General features: G+C 47.6%; 1 protein-coding gene across 1 annotated transcript in view; it reads left to right on the forward strand.

Moving 5' to 3' along the window:
- M1AP (meiosis 1 associated protein) overlaps positions 1-27,871 on the forward strand; it is a 344,775-nt gene that overhangs the window by 187,120 nt on the left and 129,784 nt on the right. Inside the window, exon 5 of the mRNA XM_085642984.1 lies at positions 27,553-27,720. Coding sequence (XP_085499110.1) covers positions 27,553-27,720 — 168 coding nt within the window. The remainder of the gene's footprint in view (positions 1-27,552; positions 27,721-27,871) is intronic.

Genomic DNA, 27,871 nt, shown 5'->3' on the forward strand with positions numbered 1-27,871 from the left:
TGCTCCAAGAGGGAGAAGCGGCATCGGCGGAAATAATCGATTGTGCAGTGGACATCGCCTGCATGGGTTTCCGTCAGCTTGCCGGAGCGGCTGTTCTGCGTAGGCAAGGATGGTTAAAATCTACATCCTTTCGTCAGGAGGTTCAGTCTATGATCTTAAACATGGCATATGACGGCGAGTCTTTATTTGGGAGCCACGTTGATGAAGCTCTACAGTCCATAAAGAAAGACACTGAAACAGCTAGATCACTAGGAAACCTTCAATTTCAGCGGAGTAATTTTCGTGGTGCACGCGGACGCGGCACCTCCTCAAGTTTTCGAAGAGACAATAAACAATACAAACCTTACAATCAAGGGTCCAACCGTTACTCTTATGGACAGCAACAGCAAACATCACGGCAGCAAACCTCCAAGTCATATAGAGGAAAATCCTCATACAGAGGATCCGCATCAAAGAGACAGTGACTCTTACCGGACAGACAAGGTTGGAGGTCGAATCTCTCTGTTCTTTTCCCAATGGTCCTCCATCTCAAAGGACCGTTGGGTTTTGGACATTGTGAAGAAGGGACACGCCTTAGAATTCACCAAATTCCCTCCTCCCACTCCACCCTCCGGACCGCCACCAGCTCACATGAAAGAACTGTTGCATCAAGTCCGACTTTTAAGGCAAAAAGGAGCTATAGAACTGGTACCAGTGTCTCAGAAGGGAAAAGGTTTTTATTCCCGGTTCTTTTTGATCACAAAGAAAAACGGAGAGTGGAGGCCCATCCTCGATCTAAGAGCACTAAACAAATATATAAAGAGCCAATCCTTCCGTATGATGACGCTGGTAGACATCTTGCGCTTACTCTTGCAGGAAGATTTTCTGGCGACTATAGATCTCCAGGATGCCTATTTTCATATCCCTATTTTACAGCGGCATCGAAAGTTCCTGCGTTTTCGAGTGGGTCAACACGATTACCAATTCAAAGTGTTACCATTTGGCCTGCGCTCAGCCCCTCGAGTGTTCACGAAGGTACTGGCTCCAGTAATAGCGTATTTGCGCCTCCAGGGAGTGCAAATATTTCCATACCTGGACGATTTTCTCCTGAAATCTCAGTCAAGCACTCACCTGCGACAACACACTCTTCTGTGCCAGAACGTGTTTCGCTCTTTAGGCCTGTCCGTAAATGTGGAAAAATCCCAACTTCATCCGTACCAACAAAGAGATTTCCTGGGCGCAACTCTGGAGACTGTGTCAGCGAAGGCATTCCTCTCCCAGGAGCGTCTCAAAAAGATGCTGCGACTGGTGGCTCTGATCAGATCAAGAGAGTCAGTTTCTGTGAGACTATTAAAATCATTTCTGGGGATGGCGTCATCATCCATTGCCTTGATCCCTCATTGCCGGCTGAGGACACGTCCTATCCAGGAAGCTCTGGATGCTCAGTGGCGTCAGGTAACGGGATCTTTCCACGACATGATATGTGTCACAGATCAGATAAAGTCAGCACTCGCATGGTGGGCAATTCCAGCCAACTTGACGGAAGGCATGTCCTTTCTGTCGCTGCCACCGGACAGGACACTCACAACAGACGCCTCATTGGAAGGATGGGGCGCTCATTTGGAGGATCTCTCTGTGAAGGGAAGATGGTCCACACATCAAAGATCTTGGCACATCAACAGGTTGGAGCTCATGGCGATTTTTCTGGCTCTAAAATCGTTTCTGCCTTTGCTCCAAGGAGAGTCAGTGCTAATACAGACAGACAACACAACCTGTATGCACTATGTCAACAAACAGGGCGGAACAAGATCCCCAAGTCTCTCCAGGCTAGCTCAAAGAATTTGAGACTGGTCTCTCAGTCATCAGATCTTACTTACGGCAGTACACCTGCCAGGAGTATCCAATGTCCTAGCGGATTCACTGAGCAGGTCCTCCTCGTCGACCCACGAGTGGGAGTTACACCAACCCACTCTAGAGAGGATATTCCAACTATGGGGCCGTCCGCAACTCGATCTCTTTGCCACGCCGGAGAACCGGAAATGCCAAAATTACGCAAGCTGGCATCCCCACAAGCAATCACAAGGGAATGCCCTTTTGATAAACTGGTGCAATCTATTTGCGTACGCCTTTCCTCCAATACCCCTCATACCTCGGGTTCTTTGGAAGATGAGGAGACAGCCTTGCCACCTGATCCTAATAGCCCCGCGCTGGCCACGGCAAGCGTGGTTCTCAGAACTGCTCCTCCTGTCCCAATGCCAGCCAATCCTCCTGCAACATCGGACGGATCTGCTTACCATGAGCGAAGGGAGAATTTGTCATCCAAATCCCTCCTCACTGAGCTTATCAGCATGGAACCTGAACACCATGAGTTCGCCCACCTAGACATCCCCCAGGATTGTAGGGATATTTTGGCCCAGGCAAGAGCACCTTCTACAATCAGGACGTACAAGTTTAAATGGAAACGATTCTGCCATTGGTGTGCTGCTAACGGAGTTCATCCGATACATTCCACGGCAGAGCAATTGCTACCATTCTTCTTGCACCTAGCCAGTTCTGGACTGTCGCATGCAACCCTAAGGGTTTTTCTAGCAGCCATTTCCCGTTTCCGGCAAGATGGATCAAGTTCCCTTTGTTCCTCAAGAATAATCCGCCAATTCTTTAAGGGCCTATTCCGGAAATTTCCGCCAGTTCGGCGTCCTCCTCCGTTGTGGCACCTCAACGTTGTGTTGGCACAATTGATGAGACCTCCGTTTGAGCCCATTCACAAGGCCGACCTAAAATATCTCACTTGGAAAGTAGCTCTACTTCTGGCACTAACGTCTTCTCGTCGTGTCAGTGACATCCATGCTTTTACCATCAAACCTCCGTTCCTGCAGTTCAAACCGGATGCTGCAGTGTTACGCACCAATCCATCATTTCTACCCAAGGTGCCTACTGACTTTCACATTAATGAGCCAGTAATATTAAAGACCTTTTTTGCCAATCCTCAGACACCTGCAGAACAAAGATTACATTCTTTGGACGTCAAGCGGTGTCTTAAGTTCTACATCAGTAAGACAGCTTCTTTCAGGAAATCCGATCAACTTTTTATAGCTTATGGACGCTGTCATAAAGGACGTCAGGTTACTAAACCAACGATTGCACGCTGGATCTCGGCAGCTATTGTCTTCTGCCACCAAAGGGCAAATAAACCTCTGCAGTCTCCAGTGAGGGCACACTCCACTAGGGCAGTGTCATCATCTACTGCCTTATTTGCTGGAGTATCTTTGCAACACATCTGCAGAGCAGCTACGTGGTCGACCAGACACACGTTTACTAAGCACTACTGCTTGGCAACTTTAAGCGAGGAGGATGCTGCGGTGGGACAGGCAGTGCTGCGCAATCTTTTTAAGTAAGGTGAGCCTCTTCCACCCGCCTCCATATTGTTTCCATATATATATTATGCATTTACAATGTTACAGTTGTTCAATACTGTTTTTATGCATAAGAAGATTGATTATCTATATATGTTGAATCTATTTGGCATGGAAACAATAGTGATTGTTACTGCTAGCTATTCTATATTCAAGCATGTGAATCTATGAAAGACACCCTAATGGAGAAGAACAATTGTTACTTACCTGTAAACAGGTGGTTCTCCAGTATTGGTGTCTTTCATAGATTCACATGCGACCCTCCCTCCTCCCTTCAGAGGCTCTCTTCTCCTCATGCACTTTACAGTCACTCTTGTGCTACGAAAATCTGAGGTGAGAAGCTCTGAGGAGAACGTTCTAGAGAGGGGCTGACGCCTGATTGGCTGGAGTTCGGACTTACATAATGACAGAGATAGACTACAAAGGTCTTTTGTCTCTCTCCATTGTATTCCTATGGAGTTTTTCTCTTATAGGTACACTATGTGTGTTTTACACCTATATGCACTAATTATATGATTACTTATGTATATATTTTACTATATATATATATATATGTATATATTGCTATTTTATTTACCGTGGGACTCCCACTCCGACGACGGGGAATATTCAAGCATGTGAATCTATGAAAGACACCAATACTGGAGAACCACCTGTTTACAGGTAAGTAACAATTGTTCTTTCTGCCCCCCCCCCCCCCCCCCTGGGGGCAGATCGGTCCACTTTCGGTCCGTTTCTGGCCCCAGGGGGGACAGAAAAGCCCACTAGCCACCAGGGATTTATTTATTGTGATATGGGAAGCGACCCCTTGGGCAAGGGTCGCTTCCCTGGGGGATATTTTTTGCTCAGACTTTTCTGCCCCCCCCCCTGGGGGCAAATCGGTCCACTTTCGGTCCGTTTCTGCCCCCAGGGGGGGCAGAAAAGCCCACTAGCCACCAGGGATTTATTTATTGTGATATGGGAAGCGACCACTTGGGCAAGGGTCGCTTCCCTGGGGGATATTTTGTGCACAGACTTTTCTGCCCCCCCTGGGGGCAAATCAGTCCACTTTCGGTCCATTTCTGCCCCCAGGGGGGGGCAGAAAAGCCCACTAGACACCAGGGATGTCGTTATATTGATATGGGAAGCGACCCCTTGGACAAGGGTCGCTTCCCTTGGGGAATAATTTTTGCACAGACTTTTCTGCCCCGCCTGGGGGCAGATCGGTCCACTTTCGGTCCGTTTCTGCCCCCAGGGGGGGAGGGAAAAAAAGCCCACTAGACACCAGGGATGTAGTTTTATTGATTTGGGAAGCGACCCCTTGGGCAAGGGTCGCTTCCTTGGGGGCATAATTTTCTGGAAGACTTTTCTGCCCCCCCTGGTGGCAGATCGGTCGACTTTCGGTCCGTTTCTGGCCCCGGGGGGGGGGGGCAGAAATGCCCACTAGACACCAGGGAAGTAGTGTAAATAAAAATGGAAGTGACCCCTTTTGCAAGTGTCGCTTCCAGGGGGCAATTTTTATAATATGTATTTGGCTCACCCGCCCCGGGACAGAGTAGCCTTTTTTTTTCCTGCTGTTTTCTGCCCCACCTGGCACATAACCCGATTGACCATTTGGGTAGTTACATAGCATGTTGTAATGTTTATTGTTATATTTTTTGTGAATTGCAATAGTAATGTTTTTTTTTTACTTTTTTGTTCTAGGTGAAGGCTTTTGCTCTTTTCAGTTTGCCGTGTTGTTACTGGTGGTTCTGCTGTTTGTGTAGTTTGGTAAGAGACTCTTTTTTGTACAATGTAAATGTGTTTGATTTCTCTGCATGAATTTTTTTTGCAAATGGTGTAATAATAGCAGTATGTGTGTTTTTTGAGTTTCAAAAACTTTTTGCATTGGTGCTCGATGTGTATTTTGTTGTCTTGTGAGTAATTTGTTTTTTTTTCTTCTTTCTAGTTTGATATCGTTGGTTTTTGCTGTGTCACTGCAGAGTTGGTTTCTGGTGAGTGCAGCTGTCTCTTGTAATTTGATTGTATAGTTTTTGAGTACATTGATCTTTGTGATAAAGGTACACATTTCTTTACTTACTTGGTTTGCACATTGTTGGTTGTTGTTGACTTGTTTGTGCAGTCTTCTATCTTAGTAATGGCTAGCCGCAGGATTACTGCTCAGCAGGTTGTTGGTTTGCTGTTTGAGTCTTCCTCTGACCATGGTTCAGAGACTGACTCTGCATCTGAGGGAGAGGAGGTAGGGGACGATTCTGGCAGTGAGTTGTCTCTCCGTATGGAGTCATCGGATGATGAAGATACTCTTAGTGCGGATGAAGTGCCTGTGTTAGGGGAGGAGACTGATGTGCCGATAGTGCGGCAAGAGGCATCTGGGCTGCAGCCTGGGACTGCAAGGCTTCCCGTTGGTGTAGTGCGGCAAGAGGCATCTGGGCTGCAGCCTGCGGCTGCAAGGCTTCCCGTTGGTGTAGTGCGGCAAGAGGCATTTGGGCTGCAGGCTGGGGCTGCAAGGCTTCCCGTTGAAAGTGATGACCTCTGGGTTGCCCCTGGCATGGTGTAGCCGGCATTGCCAGAGTTTACTGGTGTTCCAGGGTCTAGAGTGAATACTGAAAACTTTTTGCCGGTAAATTTTTTTCAGTTGTTTATGGACGATGTGTTTTTGGCAGAGATTGTTGAGCAGACTAATTTGTATGCCGAACAGTTTTTGAGGGACAACAGTGCCAGTCTTAAGCCACACTCTAGAGCTACCCGGTGGATTCCCACAAATGTTGAAGAGATGAAGAAGTTCTTGGGTTTAACTTTTTTGATGGGCTTGCTAAGGAAGCCATCAATGTCTTCATATTGGTCTAGCAGTCCCTTGATGGCAACGTCTATTTTTCCGGCAGTCCTGAGTCGTGACAGGTATTTGCTTCTGCTTCGGATGATGCACTTTGTTGATAATGGTTTAGCGTTGCCACGAGATCACCCTGACTGTGACCGTCTTTTTAAGATTAGGCCTGTCCTTGATCACTTTGTTGATCGATTTTCTGAGATTTATGCCCCTGGTAGAGAAATTGCAGTGGATGAGTCTTTGGTGTTGTTCAAGGGCCGCTTGGTTTTTAGGCAATACATTCCTAGTAAGAGGGCACGCTATGGAATAAAGCTGTATATGCTGTGTGACAGTAGGACTGGATATGTCTCTAATTTCAGGGTGTACACCGGTAAGGAATCTAGGTTTAACCTCCCTGGTTGTCCGTCCACTTTTGGAGTGACTGAGAAAATTGTTTGGGAACTTGGTAGAGGATTTTTTAACAAAGGCCACCATTTATTGTAGATAACTTCTACACTGGTGTGCGGTTGTTCAGGGAATTGGCCAAAGTGGACACTGTTGCTTGTGGCACAATCCGCTCTAACCGTAAAGGTTTCCCGAAAGAACTTGTTTGTCAAAAGCTTGTGCGGGGACAGTGCAGTGCGTTGCGTTGCCAGGAGCTTCTTGCTGTGAAGTTTACAGACAGGGGAGATGTCTACATGCTGACTACCATCCATGATGAAAGCACTGCACCTGTGACTGTTTGGGGTCAGGTCGCTGAAGCGCGCAAACCTGTGTGCATTTTAGACTATAATAGGCACATGGGTGGTGTTGACAGAGTAGATCAGAGGTTGGAACCTTACACTGCTCTTCGTAAGGCTTACATTTGGTACAAGAAGTTGGCTATCCATCTTTTCCACTTGGCAATGTTTAATGCTTTTGTTGTGTTCCAGGATTCTTGCCCTGAGTCAAAGATGACTTTTGCTAAGTTTCAGGGGTCTGTAATAGGCAGCCTTGTTGTAGTGGAACAGGCAAGTGTTCCTAGAGTTGGAGTGGTGGAGGATGTTGCTAGATTGAAAGAACGCCACTTTCCAGATCACATTCCTCCCACACCCGCAAAAGATTTTCCCAGTAGGAGATGTAGAGTCTGTTGGCGAAGAGGTTCGCGGAAGGAGAGTCGTATGTACTGCCCCAACTGTCCCTCTCATCCTGCACTGTGTCTCCCTGCTTGTTTCAGAGCGTACCACACACGAAAGAATTTTTGGGAGCATTCATGAGTGGTAAAGTGAACTGCCTGGTCTGTATTCTTTGGAAAATGTGATTCTGTTTCAAGGTTGGTGTTAGTGCAATGTATTTAGTTGCTGATTTTCTGTTAGAAGATTTGTATCTATTTGCAATTTGTTTGTGTTTTTATTTTTTTCAAAAAAAATCCTAAATGTGATGGCGGTGTGTGTAGGCTTGCGCTTGGCTGTTGGTGTGTGTGGACTGGCACTTGGTTGGTGGTGTGCGTGGAATGGTGCTTGGCTGGCGGTGTGCGTGGACTGGCGGTGTGCATGGACTGGCGGGGTGCGTGGACTGGTGCGTGGCTGGTGGTGTGCGTGGACTGGAGCTTGGCTGGCGGTGTGCGTGGAATGGTGCTTGGCTGGCGGTGTGCGTGGACTGGTACTTGGCTGGCGGTGTGCGTGGACTGGTGGTGTGTGCGGACTGGTGTTTGGCTGGTGGTGTCCGTGGACTGGAGCTTGGCTGGTGGTGTGCGTGGACTGGAGCTTGGCTGGCGGTGTGCGTGGAATGGTGCTTGGCTGGTGGTGTGCGTGGACTGGTACTTGGCTGGCGGTGTGCGTGGACTGGTGGTGTGTGCGGACTGGTGCTTGGCTGGTGGTGTCTGTGGACTGGAGCTTGGCTGGCGGTGTGCCTGGACTGGCGATTGGCTGGCGGTGTGCCTGGACTGGCGATTGGCTGGCGGTGTGCCTGGACTGGCGCTTGGCTAGCGGTGTGCGTGGACTGGCGCTTGGCTAGCGGTGGCTGTGGACTGGTGCTCGGCTGGCTGTGTGTGAGTAGTGACTTTCTAAAGAGGTTGGTGCCTTGTCGTGGCTTTACAGCTCACGAGCTGTGAGTCAATGGTTCAGTTTCTCGCCCTTTCAATTATTGCCAGTGCATTTCATTTCTGTGAAATCACTTGCTAATACAATTGTATCTACTGAACCATCACTCACCCTCGTGCCAAATCCAACCAGTATGTGTGTGTGCTTGCGGATTAGATGGCTGTGCAGTAATATTTGTCTTTCTGAAGCAGGGTGTACCTTTTTGGTGAATTATGAAATGTGTTGCTTTTGTGCCTGGTGGTGCGAATGGTCTTGTTTGTATCACGTATGAAAGGTGTGTGAAGGGCCTGTAAAGTGGTTGGTGCCTTGACGTGGCTTTACAGCTCACGAGCTGCGAGTCATTGGTTTGGTTTTTTGTGAATTTAATTATTAATAATAATAATAATACGGAATTTTGTAAAGCGCGAACAGCTACCTCACACGGAGGTGTCCCGGCGCTGCAAGAACAAGAAAATTTTGACCAAGAGGGCTAAAGGTGTAGTCAACTAGCGTGGTTGAGCGAAGAGCCAGGTTTTAAGCATGCGCTTGAAGCAAGCCTCGGAGGGGGCCTGTTGAAGAGAAGGGGGTAGGGTGTTCCATAATGTTGCCACATTGGCTGAGAAAGTGCGACCTCCCAGCCGTGCTCTTTTTGCTCTAGGGACTGCAATCTGAACACGGTTGTTGGATCGGAGGGAGCGAGCTTGGGTGTATCTAGGCAGTCGGGCTTTCAGATAGTTTGGACAGGTGCCATACAGTGATCTGAAGGCCAATGTAAGTGCCTTGAATTTTATTCTGTTTGCTACTGGTAGCCAATGAAGGGAGAGAAGATGCGGAGAGACTGAGTGCTTAAAAGGAATCCGCATTAATAGTCTCGCAGCCGCATTTTGGACCAGTTGTAGTCGCTGTATAAGGTATTTTGGTAAGCCCAGATACAGGCCGTTGGCGTAGTTCAGCCTTGATGTCACTGTGGCATGGATAACTGTTTTTCGGCAGCTTACAGGTAAGAGTCGCAGAATCTTACGAAGATTCCTCAGCTTACACAGGCAGCAACCAGCTATTTGCTGGATGTGTGATGAAAAGGACAGCCTGTCATCCCACTGCACTCCCAGATTTTTTGCCGAGTGGCTGGGCAAGGGGGCTTGTCCCATCTCTGCCGGCCACCAGAGATCAGGTGGAGGAGGTGAACCGTTGCCGAAAAAAATAACTTCCGTCTTGTTGGCGTTAAGTTTAAGTTTATTTGTATTCATCCAGCAGGCCACATCTTGGAGACAACCCTTAAAATTTGAAAAGGATGCCTCCGACACTTCTGAATACGGGAACACCAGTTGGGTGTCATCGGCATATGAAATTGCCTTGACACCCCAGTTGGCAATCAGCGTGAAGAGTGGTGCCAGGTAAATATTGAATAAAAGTGGGCTAAGAGCTGAACCCTGGGGGACACCGCAACTGAGCGCCTTAGGTGTTGAGGAGACAGTCCCTAGCGCCACCTTCTGTGTTCTCTGGGTCAGATACGACTGTATCCACCCCAGTGCCTGGTCCTGGATGCCTAGCTCCGCTAGACGTGACAGCAGTTTAGCGTGGTCGACCGTATCAAAAGCGGCCGACAGATCCAGGAGCACCAGCATCGCTGAGTCTCCTGAATCCATTGACCACCTCACTGACTCCGCTACCTCAATTAGAGCTGTCTCAGTGCTGAAGCCGGGTCTAAAGCCTGATAGCGTCTCGTGTAGTATGTTATTATCTTCAATAAATTTATTCAGTTGGCGCTGGATGAGTTTCTCAAGCATTTTGCCTGGGGCTGCCAGCAAAGAGATCGGACGAAGGTTACTAAGGTCCTTGGGGTCCCCATTTGTTTTTTTCTTTAGTGGGAGGAGAGTGGCGTGCTTCCAGATGTTCGGGAATACCCCAGAGGAGATGGACCTATTCCATATTTGCTGAAAGGTGGGAGCCACAAAATCAGCTATGGTATACCAGAGTTTGGGAGGGCAGGGGTCGTCAGGAGATCCTGACTTACATCGGCTTAGTTCTTGCGTAACCGCGTTTAGAGTTATCGGCTCAAATTGTGTCAAGGTAGCGCCTTTCGACATTTTATCGGCCAAGTCCATTTTTACCGTTTTTTTCTCTGGTCCAAAGGACTCATAGACTTTTTTAATTTTTGAGTCGAAAAAGTCAGAAATGTTGTTGCACAGCGTTGTTGTTGGGGGAACCTCCCTCTCAATACACCTAGGTTTAAAGAAAGACTGTACTATTTTAAAGGTTTCTCTGCTCGAGTGTTCAGCTTGTTGAATAGCATCAGCGTAGAACTGTTGTTTTGCCTTTCTAATGGCTTTGTGTAATTTTTTGGATGCTTCCTTGTATCGGGCTTTGTCTAGGGGTTCACAGTTTAGCCTCCAAAGCCGCTCCAACCTTTTGCAATCAGATTTTTGTATTCTGAGGTCCTGCGAAAACCAGGTGGCGGATGGAGAATCTCGCTTGGATATAGCGTGTGATGCTGGTGCAATGGAAGACACCATATTTCCGACCCAGTCATTAAGTAGCTGAGCGTCAATGTCGACATTTGAGGTGAGGGTAGGTGTGCTCTGGACAAGAACTGGTCCCATCGCAGCGGGGACTAGCTTCTTCCATTGTCGCTTCATGAAAGAGCACTTGCTAGTTGCAGGTTTGTCAGCCGCTAACTTTAGTTGAAATGAAATCAGAGAGTGGTCTGACCATACCAGCGGCAGCGGTGTTTCATCCGTCACGTTATTAATATTAGAAAATATTAAGTCAAGCGTGTGGCCCGCTCTATGCGTGGAGCCCTTGTTGATGAGTCTTAAATTGGCTGTATGTAATGTGGACCTCAGAATTTCTGCGGGGACACAATCTTCCCTATCCATATGAATATTAAAGTCACCAACGACGAGAAATTGAGGGTGAAGGAGGGAACTCTGAATGATAGTATCCATCAAAGTGTTCAGGTGGGACTCATCTCCCCCAGGAGGGCGGTAGATAACTAGTCCCGCTAGGGATAGTTGAGGTCCCACCTGGAAACAGAAGTGTAGTCCCTCTAGCCCCTGAATAAGAGTAGGAGTTGAAGATGTAAGTGTGAGCTGTTCTTTAAATATGACAGCCACACCTTCACCCCTTTTATCACCTATCCGGTTGGAGAGGCATATTTTATACCCGGAAGGTACAGCCAGTGCAATGGCGGTCATGTTGTCCTCATTGAGCCACGTTTCTGTTAAAAACAGCGCATCCCACTGATGCCCTTCCAGTAGCAGCCAGATGTCATCTGCATGTTTAACAAGGGATCTGCAGTTCAGAAGGCCCGCTCTGAGGTCTCTGTTGGCTATTGACAGTGCATTTCATTTTTGTGAAATCTCTTGTTAATAAAATTTAATACACTGAACCATGACTCGCCCTCGTGCTAAATCCAACCAGTATGTGTGTGTGTTTGAGGAATAGATGGTTGTGCAGGAATCTTTGTCTTTAGTTTCTCTGCCAAGGTACACTTTCCATGCAAGAATAACCCACCAACTGTAGATATTGTCGAAACCCATGGGAGTTCATGGTGATGTCTCTCTTGTGAATTGAAAAAGATTTTTTATCCCCAATGTCCTGTAAACCTCAAAATGTCTGCCACATTTTCTTTGCCTGCCGCGGGTACTTGGGCCTCCCACACAAGTGAGGCACCATTTTTACCGGGAGACCTGGGGGAACACTGGGTGGTGGTAAATTTGTGTGAGCCCGGTGATGCCACAACTTTCCCACCCCAAAATGTGTGAAAAAGTGATTTTTTCAGCAAAAATTGAGGTTTGCAGGGGATTCTGGGTAAGGAAACGTTGGGGGATCCACGCAAGCCATACCTCCCTGGAAGCCGCCGGGTGTCTAGTTTTCAGAAATGCGTGGGTTTGGTAGGTTTCCCTAGATGGCCGCCGAGCACCGGGACAAAAACCAAAGTGACCCTCTTGCAAAACCAGGTGGTTTTGCGATAGGCCATTTTGATGTCGCCTCACTACGTTTTGGGCCCTTGCCTGCCGCGGGTACTTGGGCCTCCCACACAAGTGAGGCACCATTTTTACCGGGAGACCTGGGGGAACGCTGGGTGGTGGTAAATTTGTGTGTGCCCGGTGATGCCACAACTTTCCCACCCCAAAATGTGTGACAAAAGTGATTGTTTCAGCAAAAATTGAGGTTTGCAGGGGATTCTGGGTAAGGAAACGTTGGGGGATCCACGCAAGCCATACCTCCCTGGAAGCCGCTGGGTGTCTAGTTTTCAGAAATGCGTGGGTTTGGTAGGTTTCCCTAGATGGCCGCCGAGCACCGGGTCAAAAACCAAAGTGACCCCCCTTGCAAAACCAGGTGGTTTTGCGATAGGCCATTTTGATGTCGCCTCACTACGTTTTTGGCCCTTGCCTGCCGCGGGTACTTGGGCCTCCCACACAAGTGAGGCACCATTTTTACCGGGAGACCTGGGGGAACGCTGGGTGGTGGTAAATTTGTGTGAGCCCGGTGATGCCACAACTTTCCCACCCCAAAATGTGTGAAAAAAGTGATTTTTTCAGCAAAAATTGAGGTTTGCAGGGGATTCTGGGTAAGGAAACGTTGGGGGATCCACGCAAGCCATACCTCCCTGGAAGCCGCCGGGTGTCTAGTTTTCAGAAATGCGTGGGTTTGGTAGGTTTCCCTAGATGGTCGCCGAGCACCGGGTCAAAAACCAAAGTGACCCCCCTTGCAAAACCAGGTGGTTTTGCGATAGGCCATTTTGATGTCGCCTCACTGCGTTTTGGGCCCTTGCCTGCCGCGGGTACTTGGGCCTCCCACACAAGTGAGGCACCATTTTTACCGGGAGACCTGGGGGAACGCTGGGTGGTGGTAAATTTGTGTGAGCCCGGTGATGCCACAACTTTCCCACCCCAAAATGTGTGAAAAAAGTGATTTTTTTCAGCAAAAATTGAGGTTTGCAGGGGATTCTGGGTAAGGAAACGTTGGGGGATCCACGCAAGCCATACCTCCCTGGAAGCCGCCGGGTGTCTAGTTTTCAGAAATGCGTGGGTTTGGTAGGTTTCCCTAGATGGCCGCCGAGCACCGGGACAAAAACCAAAGTGACCCCCCTTGCAAAACCAGGTGGTTTTGCGATAGGCCATTTTGATGTCGCCTCACTACGTTTTGGGCCCTTGCCTGCCGCGGGTACTTGGGCCTCCCACACAAGTGAGGCACCATTTTTACCGGGAGACCTGGGGGAACGCTGGGTGGTGGTAAATTTGTGTGAGCCCGGTGATGCCACAACTTTCCCACCCCAAAATGTGTGAAAAAAGTGATTTTTTCAGCAAAAATTGAGGTTTGCAGGGGATTCTGGGTAAGGAAACGTTGGGGGATCCACGCAAGCCATACCTCCCTGGAAGCCGCCGGGTGTCTAATTTTCAGAAATGTGTGGGTTTGGTAGGTTTCCCTAGGTGCCGGCATGGCTAGGGTTCAAAAACTACAGCTAGTCACTTTGCCAAAAAAGGGTAATTTTTCAATGCAAAATTGAGGTGTGACCACGTTGCGTTTTGCGCCGTTTCCTGTCGCGGGCACTAGGCCGACCCGCACAAGTGAGGTACCATTTTTCTCGTAGGACTTTGGGGAACGCAGGGTGGGTGTAAATTTGTGGATCCACGCAGATTCCAGAACTTTCCATCCCAGAAATGTGGGGAAAATGTGTTTTTTTTGTCATTTTTTTACGTTTGCAAGGGATTCTGGATAACAGACCATGGTGGGAGGCAGTCAAGTCACCCCATCCTGGATTCCCCTGGGTGTCTAGTTTTCAAAAATGTATAGGTTTGCTAGGTTTCCCTAGGTGCCGGCAGGGCTAGGGTTCAAAAACTACAGCTAGTCACTTTGCCAAAAAAGGGTAATTTTTCACTGCAAAATTGAGGTGTGACCACGTTACGTTTTGCGCTGTTTCCTGTCGCGGGCACTAGGCCGACCCGCACAAGTGAGGTACCATTTTTCTCGTAGGACTTTGGGGAACGCGGGGTGGGTGTAAATTTGTGGATCCACGCAGATTCCAGAACTTTCCATCCCAGAAATGTGGGTAAAATGTGTTTTTTTGGTCATTTTTTTACGTTTGCAAGGGATTCTGGGTAACAGACCATGGTGGGAGGAAGTCAAGTCACCCCATCCTGGATTCCCCTGGGTGTCTAGTTTTCAAAAATGTATAGGTTTGCTAGGTTTCCCTAGGTGCCGGCATGGCTAGGGTTCAAAAACTACAGCTAGTCACTTTGCCAAAAAAGGGTCATTTTTCAATGCAAAATTGAGGTGTGACCACGTTGCGTTTTGCGCCGTTTCCTGTCGCGGGCACTAGGCCGACCCGCACAAGTGAGGTACCATTTTTCTCGTAGGACTTTGGGGAACGCGGGGTGGGTGTAAATTAGTGGATCCACGCAGATTCCAGAACTTTCCATCCCAGAAATGTGGGGGAAATGTGTTTTTTTTGTCATTTTTTTACGTTTGCAAGGGATTCTGGGTAACAGACCATGGTGGGAGGCAGTCAAGTCACCCCATCCTGGAATCCCCTGGGTGTCTAGTTTTCAAAAATGTATAGGTTTGCTAGGTTTCCCTAGGTGCCGGCAGGGCTAGGGTTCAAAAACTACAGCTAGTCACTTTGCCAAAAAAGGGTCATTTTTCACTGCAAAATTGAGGTGTGACCACGTTGCGTTTTGCGCCGTTTCCTGTCGCGGGCACTAGGCCGACCCGCACAAGTGAGGTACCATTTTTCTTGTGGGACTTTGGGGAACGCGGGGTGGGTGTAAATTTGTGGATCCACGCAGATTCCAGAACTTTCCATCCCAGAAATGTGGGGAAAATGTGTTTTTTTTGTCATTTTTTTACGTTTGCAAGGGATTCTGGGTAACAGACCATGGTGGGAGGCAGTCAAGTCACCCCATCCTGGATTCCCCTGGGTGTCTAGTTTTCAAAAATGTATAGGTTTGCTAGGTTTCCCTAGGTGCCGGCAGGGCTAGGGTTCAAAAACTACAGCTAGTCACTTTACCAAAAAGGGGTCATTGTTCACTGCAAAATTGAGGTGTGACCACGTTGCGTTTTGCACCGTTTCCTGTCGCGGGCACTAGGCCGACCCGCACAAGTGAGGTACCATTTTTCTCGTAGGACTTTGGGGAACGCGGGGTGGGTGGAAATTTGTGGATCCACGCAAATTCCAGAACTTTCCATCCCAGAAATGTGGGGAAAATGTGTTTTTTTTGTCATTTTTTTACATTTGCAAGGGATTCTGGGTAACAGACCATGGTGGGAGGCAGTCAAGTCACCCCATCCTGGATTCCCCTGGGTGTCTAGTTTTCAAAAATGTATAGGTTTGCTAGGTTTCCCTAGGTGCCGGCAGGGCTAGGGTTAAAAAACTACAGCTAGTCACTTTGCCAAAAAAGGGTCATTTTTCACTGCAAAATTGAGGTGTGACCACGTTGCGTTTTGCGCCGTTTCCTGTCGCGGGCACTAGGCCGACCCGCACAAGTGAGGTACCATTTTTCTCGTAGGACTTTGGGGAACGCGGGGTGGGTGGAAATTTGTGGATCCACGCAGATTCCAGAACTTTCCATCCCAGAAATGTGAGGAAAATGTGTTTTTTTTGTCATTTTTTTATGTTTGCAAGGGATTCTGGGTAACAGACCATGGTGGGAGGCAGTCAAGTCACCCCATCCTGGATTCCCCTGGGTGTCTAGTTTTCAAAAATGTATAGGTTTGCTAGGTTTCCCTAGGTGCCGGCCGGGCTAGGGTTCAAAAACTACAGCTAGTCACTTTGCCAAAAAAGGGTCATTTTTCACTGCAAAATTGAGGTGTGACCACGTTGCGTTTTGCGCCGTTTCCTGTCGCGGGCACTAGGCCGACCCGCACAAGTGAGGTACCATTTTTCTCGTAGGACTTTGGGGAACGCGGGGTGGGTGGATATTTGTGGATCCACGCAGATTCCAGAACTTTCCATCCCAGAAATGTGGGGAAAATGTGTTTTTTTTGTCATTTTTTTACGTTTACAAGGGATTCTGGGTAACAAACCATGGTGGGAGGCAGTCAAGTCACCCCATCCTGGATTCCCCTGGGTGTCTAGTTTTCAAAAATGTATAGGTTTGCTAGGTTTCCCTAGGTGCCGGCAGGGCTAGGGTTCAAAAACTACAGCTAGTCACTTTGCCAAAAAGGGGTCATTTTTCACTGCAAAATTGGGGTGTGACCACGTTGCGTTTTGCACCGTTTCCTGTCGCGGGCACTAGGCCGACCCGCACAAGTGAGGTACCATTTTTCTCGTAGGACTTTGGGGAACGCGGGGTGGGTGGAAATTTGTGGATCCACGCAGATTCCAGAACTTTCCATCCCAGAAATGTGGGGAAAATGTGTTTTTTTGTCATTTTTTTACATTTGCAAGGGATTCTGGGTAACAGACCATGGTGGGAGGCAGTCAAGTCACCCCATCCTGGATTCCCCTGGGTGTCTAGTTTACAAAAATGTATAGGTTTGCTAGGTTTCCCTAGGTGCCGGCAGGGCTAGGGTTCAAAAACTACAGCTAGACTCTTCGCAAAAAAAGTGTAAATTTTCAGTGTGAAAATGTGGTGCGTTCACCTTAGGTTTTGAGCCACTTCCTGTCGTGGGCACTATGCCTACCCACACAAGTGAGGTACCATTTTTATCGGGAGACTTAGGGTAGTTCAGATTTGTAAAGCAACTGTTATTACCTATTGATTTGTGATGCGTTTCTCCCTTCCAAATGAAAGACATTGTGTAAAAAAAAAGTCTTTTTGGAAAATGACCAATAATTGTCATGCAAGTATGAGTATTCCCAATTTCGAAAATGTGCAAATATGCACTGTTTCTAAACTCTGTAATTTGTTCCCATTTCAGAAATACATAGGTGTCTATCATACCGATTTTTCCATGTATACATTTTCCCACAATAATTGCTATATACCCGGAACAAAAAAAAAACATTACAAAATGCTGCTCAGTTTTTTACTCTGGGTTCGTTGGGCTCTTGGTGAACCTACAAGTCCTATATATCCCCACAACCAGGAAGGTCCACCGGATGTAACGGTACATTGCTTTCAAAGAGATGTCATAATTCGAAGAAGTTACAGGTGAAAACGTTGACTCAAAAGGCTGCTTTTTTCAACAAATTTTTAATTTTTCCTATATTTACCTGTAAGTTTCTATAAAGAAACCTTGATGGATCTACACAAATGACCCCTTGCTGAATTCAGAATTTTGTCTACTTTTCAAAAATGTATAGCTTTCCAGGATCCATTATTGCTTTTCTACCCATTTCTACCATTATCTGGAAGGAGGTTCAAAGCACAAAAAATAGCAAAAATAGGGTATGTCCCAGAAAAATGTCAAAACTGTGTAAAAAATGTTGGATTTCTGACAAAAAACTGTCATTCCCTAAAAGCTGGAGAAATTGTGATTTCAGCCCCAGAAACCCTTTTTTGATATCATTTGCAGAGAAAAACCCAGACGCTTTCATTTGCAGCCACTTTTCCCCATTTTTCACAAAAAAACCAAAATGTTGCTGTATTTTGACTAATTTCTGGGAACCCTCTAAGAGAATCCACAAACCCTGGGTACCTTTAGAATCCCCATGATGTTGGAAGAAAAGGACGCAAATTTGGCGTGGATACCTAATGTGGTCAAAAAGTTACAGGGGCATAAGCGCGCACTACCCCAAATAGCCCAAAAAAGGCTTAGCACAGGAGGGGAAAAGGCCTAGCAGCGAAGGGGTTAAATGCTTCTGCTTTGTTTTCACATTTTAATTTGACTGATAAACAGCGATTTATGTCCATGAAAGATGCTACATACACTCTATTACACATTGAACAGTTGGAGCCCTTGCCATTTTCTGTGGCGGAAACTGACTCGGCTGTTTGGTTAATTCATTGGGGAATGTCTCTCCCGTTTTTGTTGTTTCAATTTAAATCATGTATGCAACATTTTCCCATAGGTCGCTTTGAGCCCCTAGGTAGTTTGTTTCTCCATGAATTATGGTCCCTTCCTTTCACTTACAGTTGTAAATGGGATGATAAGGACGTTTTCCTTACAGGAGAGGACTGCAATTCTACGGTAGGACATTCCCTGGTTTGTAAACATGTACAGTTGCATGGCGCTTGTAATGTATCTGCACCTAATCTTGCTTGTTTTGTTAAAGGAACTCCCGTCCCATCAATAATTCCCGCTTTTATATTGCTTACAAACTGCAGTTATCTTATTCTGAATAACCACGACTGCTGTTGTTTACGGGCAGGGATCCCGTATTTAGTAACAGTTACACAACGTGTTACTTGTTGTAGCAATGTGCTTTTTCCACCCCCGCATGGGAAAGTAGATAGTTCAATTTGGCCTCCATTCCAACTTTGAAAACAGATATCAACAAATTGAGCAGGCTAAAAGCGCTATTGTTTCAACAAGAAATGGCCCTCACTTCAGCTCGAGAGACCTTCGAGTTGCAGGTGGCTAGGACATGTAGCGAGATTCAGTCCCTTCTGAACGCTAACCTCCCACTTCACTTTGGGGAATTTATACATCAAATATTTAATGTGTCTGACACCTAAGGCCTTGCTAATTTTTTTAGGAATATGGGATTTGGCCTGTGACTTCTTTTCAGACGATATTTGGAGCAATACCGGCTTTTATTCATTCTATCTTTTCTAGCGTCTTTGGAGGGTTTCCTTTGTTAGTGGCGCTTGCAGGTGGAATACTGATCCTTCTGCTTCTACTACGCAATGGCTGCTCCTCATGTGGTAATACACAGACCAGGCCAATTGCAACTGTACCGTGACCGAATGCAACAACTTTTTGGATGCTTGCCATTATCGCCGCTTAGCGTGGGTTATGGATTGAATTTTTGCTTTGCCTACTTCACTTGCGTGAAACCCTTAGTACTACTGTCAGCGGTGCCCTTTCTACTGGGCTTTGGATTTATGCCTCTCCAATATGACATGTGCAGTCCTGGATTTTCACCAGTTAATGGGTCCCTTAGAGGCCCATGAGCTGGCTTGTTCTGGGAATGGCAACATGGCGCGTGCTGCTGCACTTGGATGAATGGGATATGTGCGCGGCTGCGCAGAAGATCCTGCAACGGAGTTTCACATTCACAGAATATCACGCAAGTTATCCGGATATGCTCTTGTAAACATCACAATACGAGGAGCATATCTGTTCCTTCGACATACTTAATTGGATGGCATCCCTTTTTTCTACTAACGATGAAGATGGCCCTTTGGAATGAATTGCAATCTTAGGTTCACGTACGTTTATGGATTTACCACCTCCTTCTTAATTCCGTTTTTCATGAAACGACACATTTTAATCACCATTGAATTTTTATTTTTTGCAAATACTTTTTTCCCCACAATCTTATTTATTATATTTTTTAAAGCCCTTCTGGACTCTGCTTAACTTTGAACTCTGTTTTAGTCTTTTTTCTAAGCACTACAACCTTACCAGGGGGAGGGTGTTATATGGCCCTTAGGGTCATTCTTGACATTGCTACGTTAGCATGAGCTCTGCTGCCATGATGCTGCTTTTGCGCACGTTACTACATGACTTTGTTTTGCAAGACTCTGTGTCTTTCACATGAAAACGGTCTGCTTTCTGCGTTCTCTGCTGTTCTTGGAGTTTAGTCTGACCACAATGTGCAAGGTCGAAAAACATGCCCCTTGTTATTCTGTTCTTGTCAGTCCCTATTACCTAGACAAAACATACTACACACAGCTGCACTGCTGGAGAGCTCGTACTTTGATATTGCGGGGATGCATGTAATTCACACACACTTGAAGGGAAACCTTTCCTTGGAGAAGAGCTATGCTGTTCCTATGATGTAAAGCTACCATCTAGGCTCTAAGGTATGGGGTCTGCTGACAAAGCCTGGAGATCTTCCTTTATATAATAAACCTTAACTTACCAAGGGGAGGGTTGTTAGGCCTTATAGTCCTTTTTCCACTGTCTGTATATATAATGACATCCCCCTTCATATTCTATGGTATTGTAACAATGCTTACTGTGCTAGGTTTATGCATTTTGCTGCTGGTAGTGGCTTGTTTACTGCATTATAGAGCACGATAGTTAAAATTAACATTTTGAAGTATACAGTGACTCTGACAATCCTTATTGTGGACAAGTACGAGTGAGTGAGCGAAAGGGTATGTCTTGCTACTGCAATTCCTGGGAGAGTCGGGAGTGTTGTGTTCTGGGTTGTCTAATCATTTGTAGCTTCGTGATTATATAGGATAACGAATGAGACACTATAGCTGATCGGTTTTGGGATTTGGGGTTCTAAGGTGGTAGGAAGATACAACCCCTATGCACCGAGGTCCTGTTTTCCTGCGCATAGTTCTGTGTATGTGCAGAATCCCTGCAACAAGCCCAACCAACAGTTCGACATTGGTGGTTGCAGCTCGGCGGCCTACAATGGTAGCCACTGGTTCTTTTTACCAAAAGTTTGGAAAAAAGTTTGTAAGTGTAGAGTCTTGCAAATCTTTGTTTATTTTATTTTATTTTTGTATTAAATCTTTTTATTGAAGGTTGTTCAGTCTTGCAATTCTTGAAGGGAAAAGAGTACATTCTACCACCAGCCGAGAGTGCAAGACATTTGAGCACTACGTGGGTGGCTAGGAATCAACCTCACAGAAGCAACCAGCAGGGACCAGGGCGGATCCAGGTAGCACTGGTCAGCCAGGCTTTTAAAGTTGCAGGCTTCTTACCACTTTTGGGCTCCTGGAGCTTGATGCGAGGTTGGCCAACTAGCCCTTGGAGTCCACTCTTCTGTCCTAGGTACAAATGGGAGCAGGTCATATTTTAAATTGTGAGTGTCAGTGGAGGCACAATCAGTGCTTCAGTCCTCTGGGGACATTTAACTTACAGGCACTGAGTACACAGAATACTGTATCATGACTTATGGGTAAGTCCAATATGTCAACCAGGGATTAGCCAATTCTGCATGTTTAGGGAGCAGAGCAGATACACGGAGTGCAGGACAGCAGTGCCCCATTATTCACAAAGTCCATTCACCAGAAGCATCAGAAAAAAAATTGAAGGGTGTTCATGCAAATAAGGTGACCTTGCGTAACTTGTTATCTCCGGAGAATTATATTATCATGCCAGTTGTAACAGATGGTGAGAAATTGCGCAACTTTTGGTGAAAAATATTTGATTTTGAGAAGCAAGTGATTTATTAATAGCCCATTTCTCAAAATCACTAGTCGCTTCCTCGTTGTGATTCTGTATGGGTCGCAGCAACCATTTAAGAATGCAAACCACTTTATCCACTCATAAAAAGGTTTAATTTCTTCCATAAAACAGAGTCATTTTGCGGTTGTAAACCCTGTGATTTTCAGAGTAGCAGGTTTTGCAGTCTAAAAAGTGCTTCATACATCTGGCTCCATATGTCTTGTTTCGCCCCTCCCTATTAAGCTCTTTCATGTAACTTTTTGCCCACTGGGATTCGGGCTGAAAATGTCTCGAAGAAACTGAAAGGGATGTGTGCCATGGGGTGGCCAAGGCGTTTGTGTCTCCAGGCTCTCTTCTGTATATCCCATAAATTTTTGTATTTGAGTTATGCCATTCTGTACATTGTGCTTGCAGACAATCGGCGCAGTGTATTTAAATAATAATAACCTATCCTTCTCGCATACAACATACGCTGGTTGTGGTGATTTCTCTTTCGATACAATGTGTGCAAATCCTGCATCAATAAATGATTGTCTAGCGTATGGATCTGACATTGAGGCAACTCTTGCTGTGCTGAGATCAGACCATGGTACTGCCAGTGGTGCTGGCTTCGCCCTTTCCCCGGATTTACCAGAGTAACTATGCCAGCAGAGGGTTCTACAGACCAGGATTGAGGTGCATTGGCCGAGCTGTGAATGCCAGTCTTGTACCAGAAGAGGGTTCTACAGACCAGGCTTGGGGTGCATTGGCTGAGCTGTGAGTGCCAGTCTTGTACCAGTGTGGAAATATGGATTTTTCTGGTCAGTTATGTCCCCTATCTTGGACCCCAACGGTTCTATGTGCATGTTACAAGTACATGTATGTTTCCTCCAGTTCTAGTTATGAAGACGCAAACACATGTGCGTCCACCGCCAACATGTCCTCTGTCAGATCCGCCATGAATAGGCCGGATATTCCATTCCTAAATATGAAAGGCCACCGCCTTTATATGGTTCACTTATGCCATTTTACAGTCCAGGCAAGTAGGCCCTGATTCTGTCATCAAGCTTTTCTTGCCTTCTGCCTCTGAAAGCTCCAGTCCGAGCCTGCATCTGTGACCATGAACTTTGTCTCATTCTCTGCGCGGCTCACGAAGCCTGACATCAGCCTATTCTCTGCCAAGAACTGTATTTCACCTTCGAGTTATCTGCTTCACCCCTTAGCCGATGCATTCCTGTCTAGTAGTTTAAATAAACATTCTTCCAGCTACCGAGCAATGGCTCGGCTTCTCTGTCTTTATGCAAGTAATTCATAGTCCTGTTACCATGGAATATTCCTACCCCCTCGCATTTAGTGTAGACACTTAGACGCTTGTACACGCACGCACAGTCAGTATAGAATAGATTCTGTCCGAGAGTCCTTCTTTTTGGATAACACAGTTCTTTAAACATGGGATGTTAGATATGATTTGGGATTAGGTTGACTTGACCCCCCAGACTTTTCGTCTCCACATGTAGAGCTAAATGTCAAGTCCCCTTCACCCCCTAGTTGCACGTCAATCACACGTCATGCTGCTGCGCGCGCATCTATGCCAAGTATTATCTTATAGATCCACCTATATATGACATCATAACCAATTATGTTCCTTTTTACTCCTTATTACACCCATTTTCGGTTACGCATAAGAATCGTCATTTTCCTTATCAATTGTTACGCCTACTGTATTCGCTTCATTGTAATGTATGTTCTATAAAAGTCATTTCTTGTCAATAATGTATGTACTTCACTTCCTGAACCTCCGTGGTGATGGAACTTGGAGCAACCGATTATAATCGTTCATTGGAATAAAGCCCATTCCGAACCTCTAATACCACGGATTCTGCCTCTCATTTTACTGAGCTATTTTATTATGTTTCCGTATCAAATTAAGTCCCGGTAATGAATTTTATTTACCACACCAGGAGAGGGTTCTATAGAACAGACTTGAGGTGCATTGGCAGAGCTGTGAGTGCCAGTCTTGAACCAGGAGAGGGTTCTATAGACATGCTTGAGGTGCATTGGCAGAGCTGTGAGTGCCAGTCTTGTACCAGCAGAGGGTTCTACAGACCTGGCTTGAGGTGCATTGGCAGAGCTGTGAGTGCCAGTCTTGTACCACTAGGGGGTGCTATAGACCAGGCTTGTGGTGCATTGGCAGAGCTGTGAGAGCCAGTCTTGTACCAGGAGAGGGTTTTATAGACATGCTTGAGGTACATTGGCAGAGCGGTGAGTGCCAGTCTTGTACCAGCAGAGGGTTCTACAGACCTGGCTTGAGGTGCATTGGCAGAGCTGTGAGTGTGGGTCTTGTACCAGTAGAGGGTTCTACAGACCAGGCTTGGGGTGCACTGGCTGAGCTGTGAGTGCCAGTCTAGTACCAATAGAGGGCTCTATAGACATGCTTGTGGGGCATTGGCAGAGCTGTGAGTGTCAGTCTTGTACCAGTAGAGGCTTCTATAGACATGCTTGAGGTGTATTGGCAGAGCTGTGAGTGCCAGTCTAGTACCAGTAGAGGGTTCCACAGACCAGGCTTGGGGGGCATTGGCAGAGCTGTGAGTGCCAGTCTTGTACCAGGAGAGGGTTCTATAGACAGGCTTGGGGTGCATTGGATGAGCTGTGAGTGTCAGTCTTGTACCAGTAGAGGGTTCTATAGACCAGACTTGAGGTGCATTGGCAGAGCTGTGAGTGCCAGTCTTGAACCAGGAGAGGGTTCTATAGACATGCTTGAGGTGCATTGGCAGAGCTGTGAGTGCCAGTCTTGTACCAGCAGAGGGTTCTACAGACCTGGCTTGAGGTGCATTGGCAGAGCTGTGAGTGCCAGTCTTGTACCACTAGGGGGTGCTATAGACCAGGATTGTGGTGCATTGGCAGAGCTGTGAGAGCCAGTCTTGTACCAGGAGAGGGTTCTATAGACAGGCTTGGGGTGCATTGGATGAGCTGTGAGTGTCAGTCTTGTACCAGTAGAGGGTTCTATAGACCAGACTTGAGGTGCATTGGCAGAGCTGTGAGTGCCAGTCTTGAACCAGGAGAGGGTTCTATAGACATGCTTGAGGTGCATTGGCAGAGCTGTGAGTGCCAGTCTTGTACCAGCAGAGGGTTCTACAGACCTGGCTTGAGGTGCATTGGCAGAGCTGTGAGTGCCAGTCTTGTACCACTAGGGGGTGCTATAGACCAGGCTTGTGGTGCATTGGCAGAGCTGTGAGAGCCAGTCTTGTACCAGGAGAGGGTTCTATAGACATGCTTGAGGTGCATTGGCAGAGCGGTGAGTGCCAGTCTTGTACCAGCAGAGGGTTCTACAGACCTGGCTTGAGGTGCATTGGCAGAGCTGTGAGTGTGGGTCTTGTACCAGTAGAGGGTTCTACAGACCAGGCTTGGGGTGCACTGGCTGAGCTGTGAGTGCCAGTCTAGTACCAATAGAGGGTTCTATAGACATGCTTGTGGGGCATTGGCAGAGCTGTGAGTGTCAGTCTTGTACCAGTAGAGGGTTCTATAGACATGCTTGAGGTGCATTGGCAGAGCTGTGAGTGCCAGTCTAGTACCAGTAGAGGGTTCTATAGACCAGGCTTGAGGTGCATTGGCAGAGCTGTGAGTGTCAGTCTTGTACCAGTCGAGGGTTCTATAGACCAGGCTTGAGGTGCATTGGCAGAGCTGTGAGTGCCAGTCTTATACCAGTAGAGGGTTCCACAGACCAGCCTTGGGGGGCATTGGTAGAACTGTGAGTGCCAGTCTTGTACCAGGAGAGGGTTCTATAGACAGGCTTGGGGTGCATTGGATGAGCTGTGAGTGTCAGTCTTGTACCAGTAGAGGGTTCCACAGACCAGGCTTGAGGTGCATTGGCTGAGCTGCGAGTGCCAGTCTTGTACCAGTAGAGGGTTCCACAGACCAGGCTTGGGGTGCATTGGCAGAGCTGTGAGTGCCAGTCTTGTACCAACAGAGGGTTCTATAGACAGGCTTGGGGTGCATTGGATGAGCTGTGAGTGTCAGTCTTGTACCAGTAGAGGGTTCTATAGACCAGGCTTGAGGTGCATTGGCTGAGCTGCGAGTGCCAGTCTTGTACCAGCAGAGGGTTCTATAGACCAGGCTTGAGGTGCATTGGCAGAGCTGTGAGTGCCAGTCTTGTATCAGCAGAGGATTCTACAGACCAGTCTTGAGGTGCATTGGTAGAGCTGTGAGTGCCAGTCTTGTATCAGCAGAGGATTCTACAAACCAGGCTTGAGGTGCATTGGCAGAGCTGTGAGTGCCAGTCTTGTATCAGCAGAGGATTCTACAGACCAGACTTGAGGTGCATTGGCAGAGCTGTGAGTGCCAGTCTTGTACCACTAGGGGTGCTATAGACCAGGCTTGTGGTGCATTGGCTGAGCTGTGAGTGCCAGTCTTGTACCAGTAGAGGGTTCTATAGACAGGATTGTGGTGCATTGGCAGAGCTGTGAGTGCCAGTCTGGCACAAGTAGGGGGTTCAACAGACCGGGCTTGAACTGCATTAGCAGAGCTGTGAGTTCCAGTCTTGTACCAGTAGAGGGTTCTATAGACAGGCTTGTGGTGCATTGGCAGAGCTGTGAGTGGCAGTCTGGCACAAGTAGGGGGTTCAACAGACCAGGCTTGAACTGCATTAGCAGAGCTGTGAGTTCCAGTCTTGTACCAGTAGAGGGTTCTATAGACAGGCTTGTGGTGCATTGGCAGAGCTGTGAATGCCAGTCTTGTACCAGTAGAGGGTTCTATAGACAGGCTTGTGGTGTATTGGCAGAGCTGTGAGTGCCAGTAAGGGGTACTGTAGACCAGGCATTGACTGAGCTGTGAGTGCCAACAAGGGGGCTACAGGTCAGGACTGAGGTGTATTTCACAAATGTGGTACCCCTTCTATAACTGCTGGCGTGCTGCAGGTCATGACTGACCCCCCTTGCTGCTACAAGACTGGCACTCAGAGCTCGGCCAATGCACCTCAAGCCTCATCTTTCTGTTACAAGACAATACCTGCTGGGGTGCTGCAGGTCAGGACTGAAGTGCACTGCAGAGCCACAATTGGGGCGCACTTTCTGAGTGCAGTATCACTCCTCTAACAGCAGGACGCGCTGCAGGTCAGGACTGAGGTGCACCACGGAAGTTACAATTGCTGTGTTTAGGACCCTCTTTCTTCTAACAGAAGGAGCTGCAGATCGTGCGAGAGGTGCCTTGGCAGAGCTGTGAGTTCTAGTCCATTAACACCAGCAGGTACAGTAGGTCAGGCTTGAAGTTTATTACCTGCATGTGGTATCCACCCTGTACGAGCAGGAGGTGCTGCAGGTCAGGCCTGAGGTACATGGCAGAGCCATGATTGGGATGCACTCCCTGAGTGCAGTAGCCCTCCTCTAACAGCCGGATGCGCTGCAGATCAGGTATGAGGTCCATTGCCAGAGTGTAGTACCACTTCTCTAACAGAGGGGGAGCTGTAGGTCAGACCTGAGGTCCATTGCTAGAGTGTAGTACCACTTCTCTAACAGAGGGGGAGCTGTAGGTCAGTATTGAGGTGCACTGTGAGAGTCATGACTGGTACGCATGTATTGAGTGTAATACCCTCTTCTAACAGCAGGAGGCTCTGCAGATCAGGCTTGACATACATGGCTGGAGAATAGTACCAGTCCACTAACAGAGGGGGTGCAGTAGGTCAGACATGAGGTCCATTGCCAGAATGTAGTGCAGCATGAGGTACTGCAGGTCAGGCTTGAGGTACATTTTCTCTAACACAGAAAGCACTGCAGGGTAGGGCAGAGATCTGTTGCCAGCGTGTAGTACCACTCCTATAACACAGAAGGCGCTGCAGTGCAGAGATCCGTTACAAGCGTGTAGTACCTCTCCTATGACACAGGGGGCGCTGTAGTTCAGGACTGAGGTGTATCCTCCATAGTGTAGTACCTCTCCTCTGACTCAGGGGGCGCTGTAGTCAGTCTGGGGTGCATCACCAGCATTTAGTACCACTCATCTAACACAGGAGGCGCTGCAGGGCTGAATGCATTGCCAGAGTCATGAGTGGGACACATACTGAGTGCAGTACCCCTCTTGTAACAGCAGGGGGCGCTCCTGGGCAGCAGCCTCAGCTGGCCATCAGTGTTCCACCTCATCGTGACGGCTTCTGTTTCTTCTGCAGACTCATCGGTCCTCGGAGCGGATATTGATCTCCAGACCATCGGAAATGACGTGGTCAGCATAGAGACCTTCTTCAAAGCCTGGCTGCACGACCACGGGACCGACCGAGAGCACCTGCACCTCCTCCTTCCCCCCAGTGGGCTGGGGGCACCCCACAAGACTGACATGAGTAGGACTGCTCCCTTGTGCCTCCGCCCCTCCCCCACCTGTTCCATCCAGTGACCCTCCAGTGCCCTCCACACCTCCCCCACCTGTTCCATCAAGTGAGCCTCCGGTGCCCTCCACTCCTCCCCACCTGTTCCATCCAGTGCCCTCCACCT

This window comes from Triturus cristatus, chromosome 2_2 (assembly GCF_964204655.1).
Source record: "Triturus cristatus chromosome 2_2, aTriCri1.1, whole genome shotgun sequence".
Classification (NCBI taxonomy): Eukaryota; Metazoa; Chordata; class Amphibia; order Caudata; family Salamandridae; genus Triturus; species Triturus cristatus.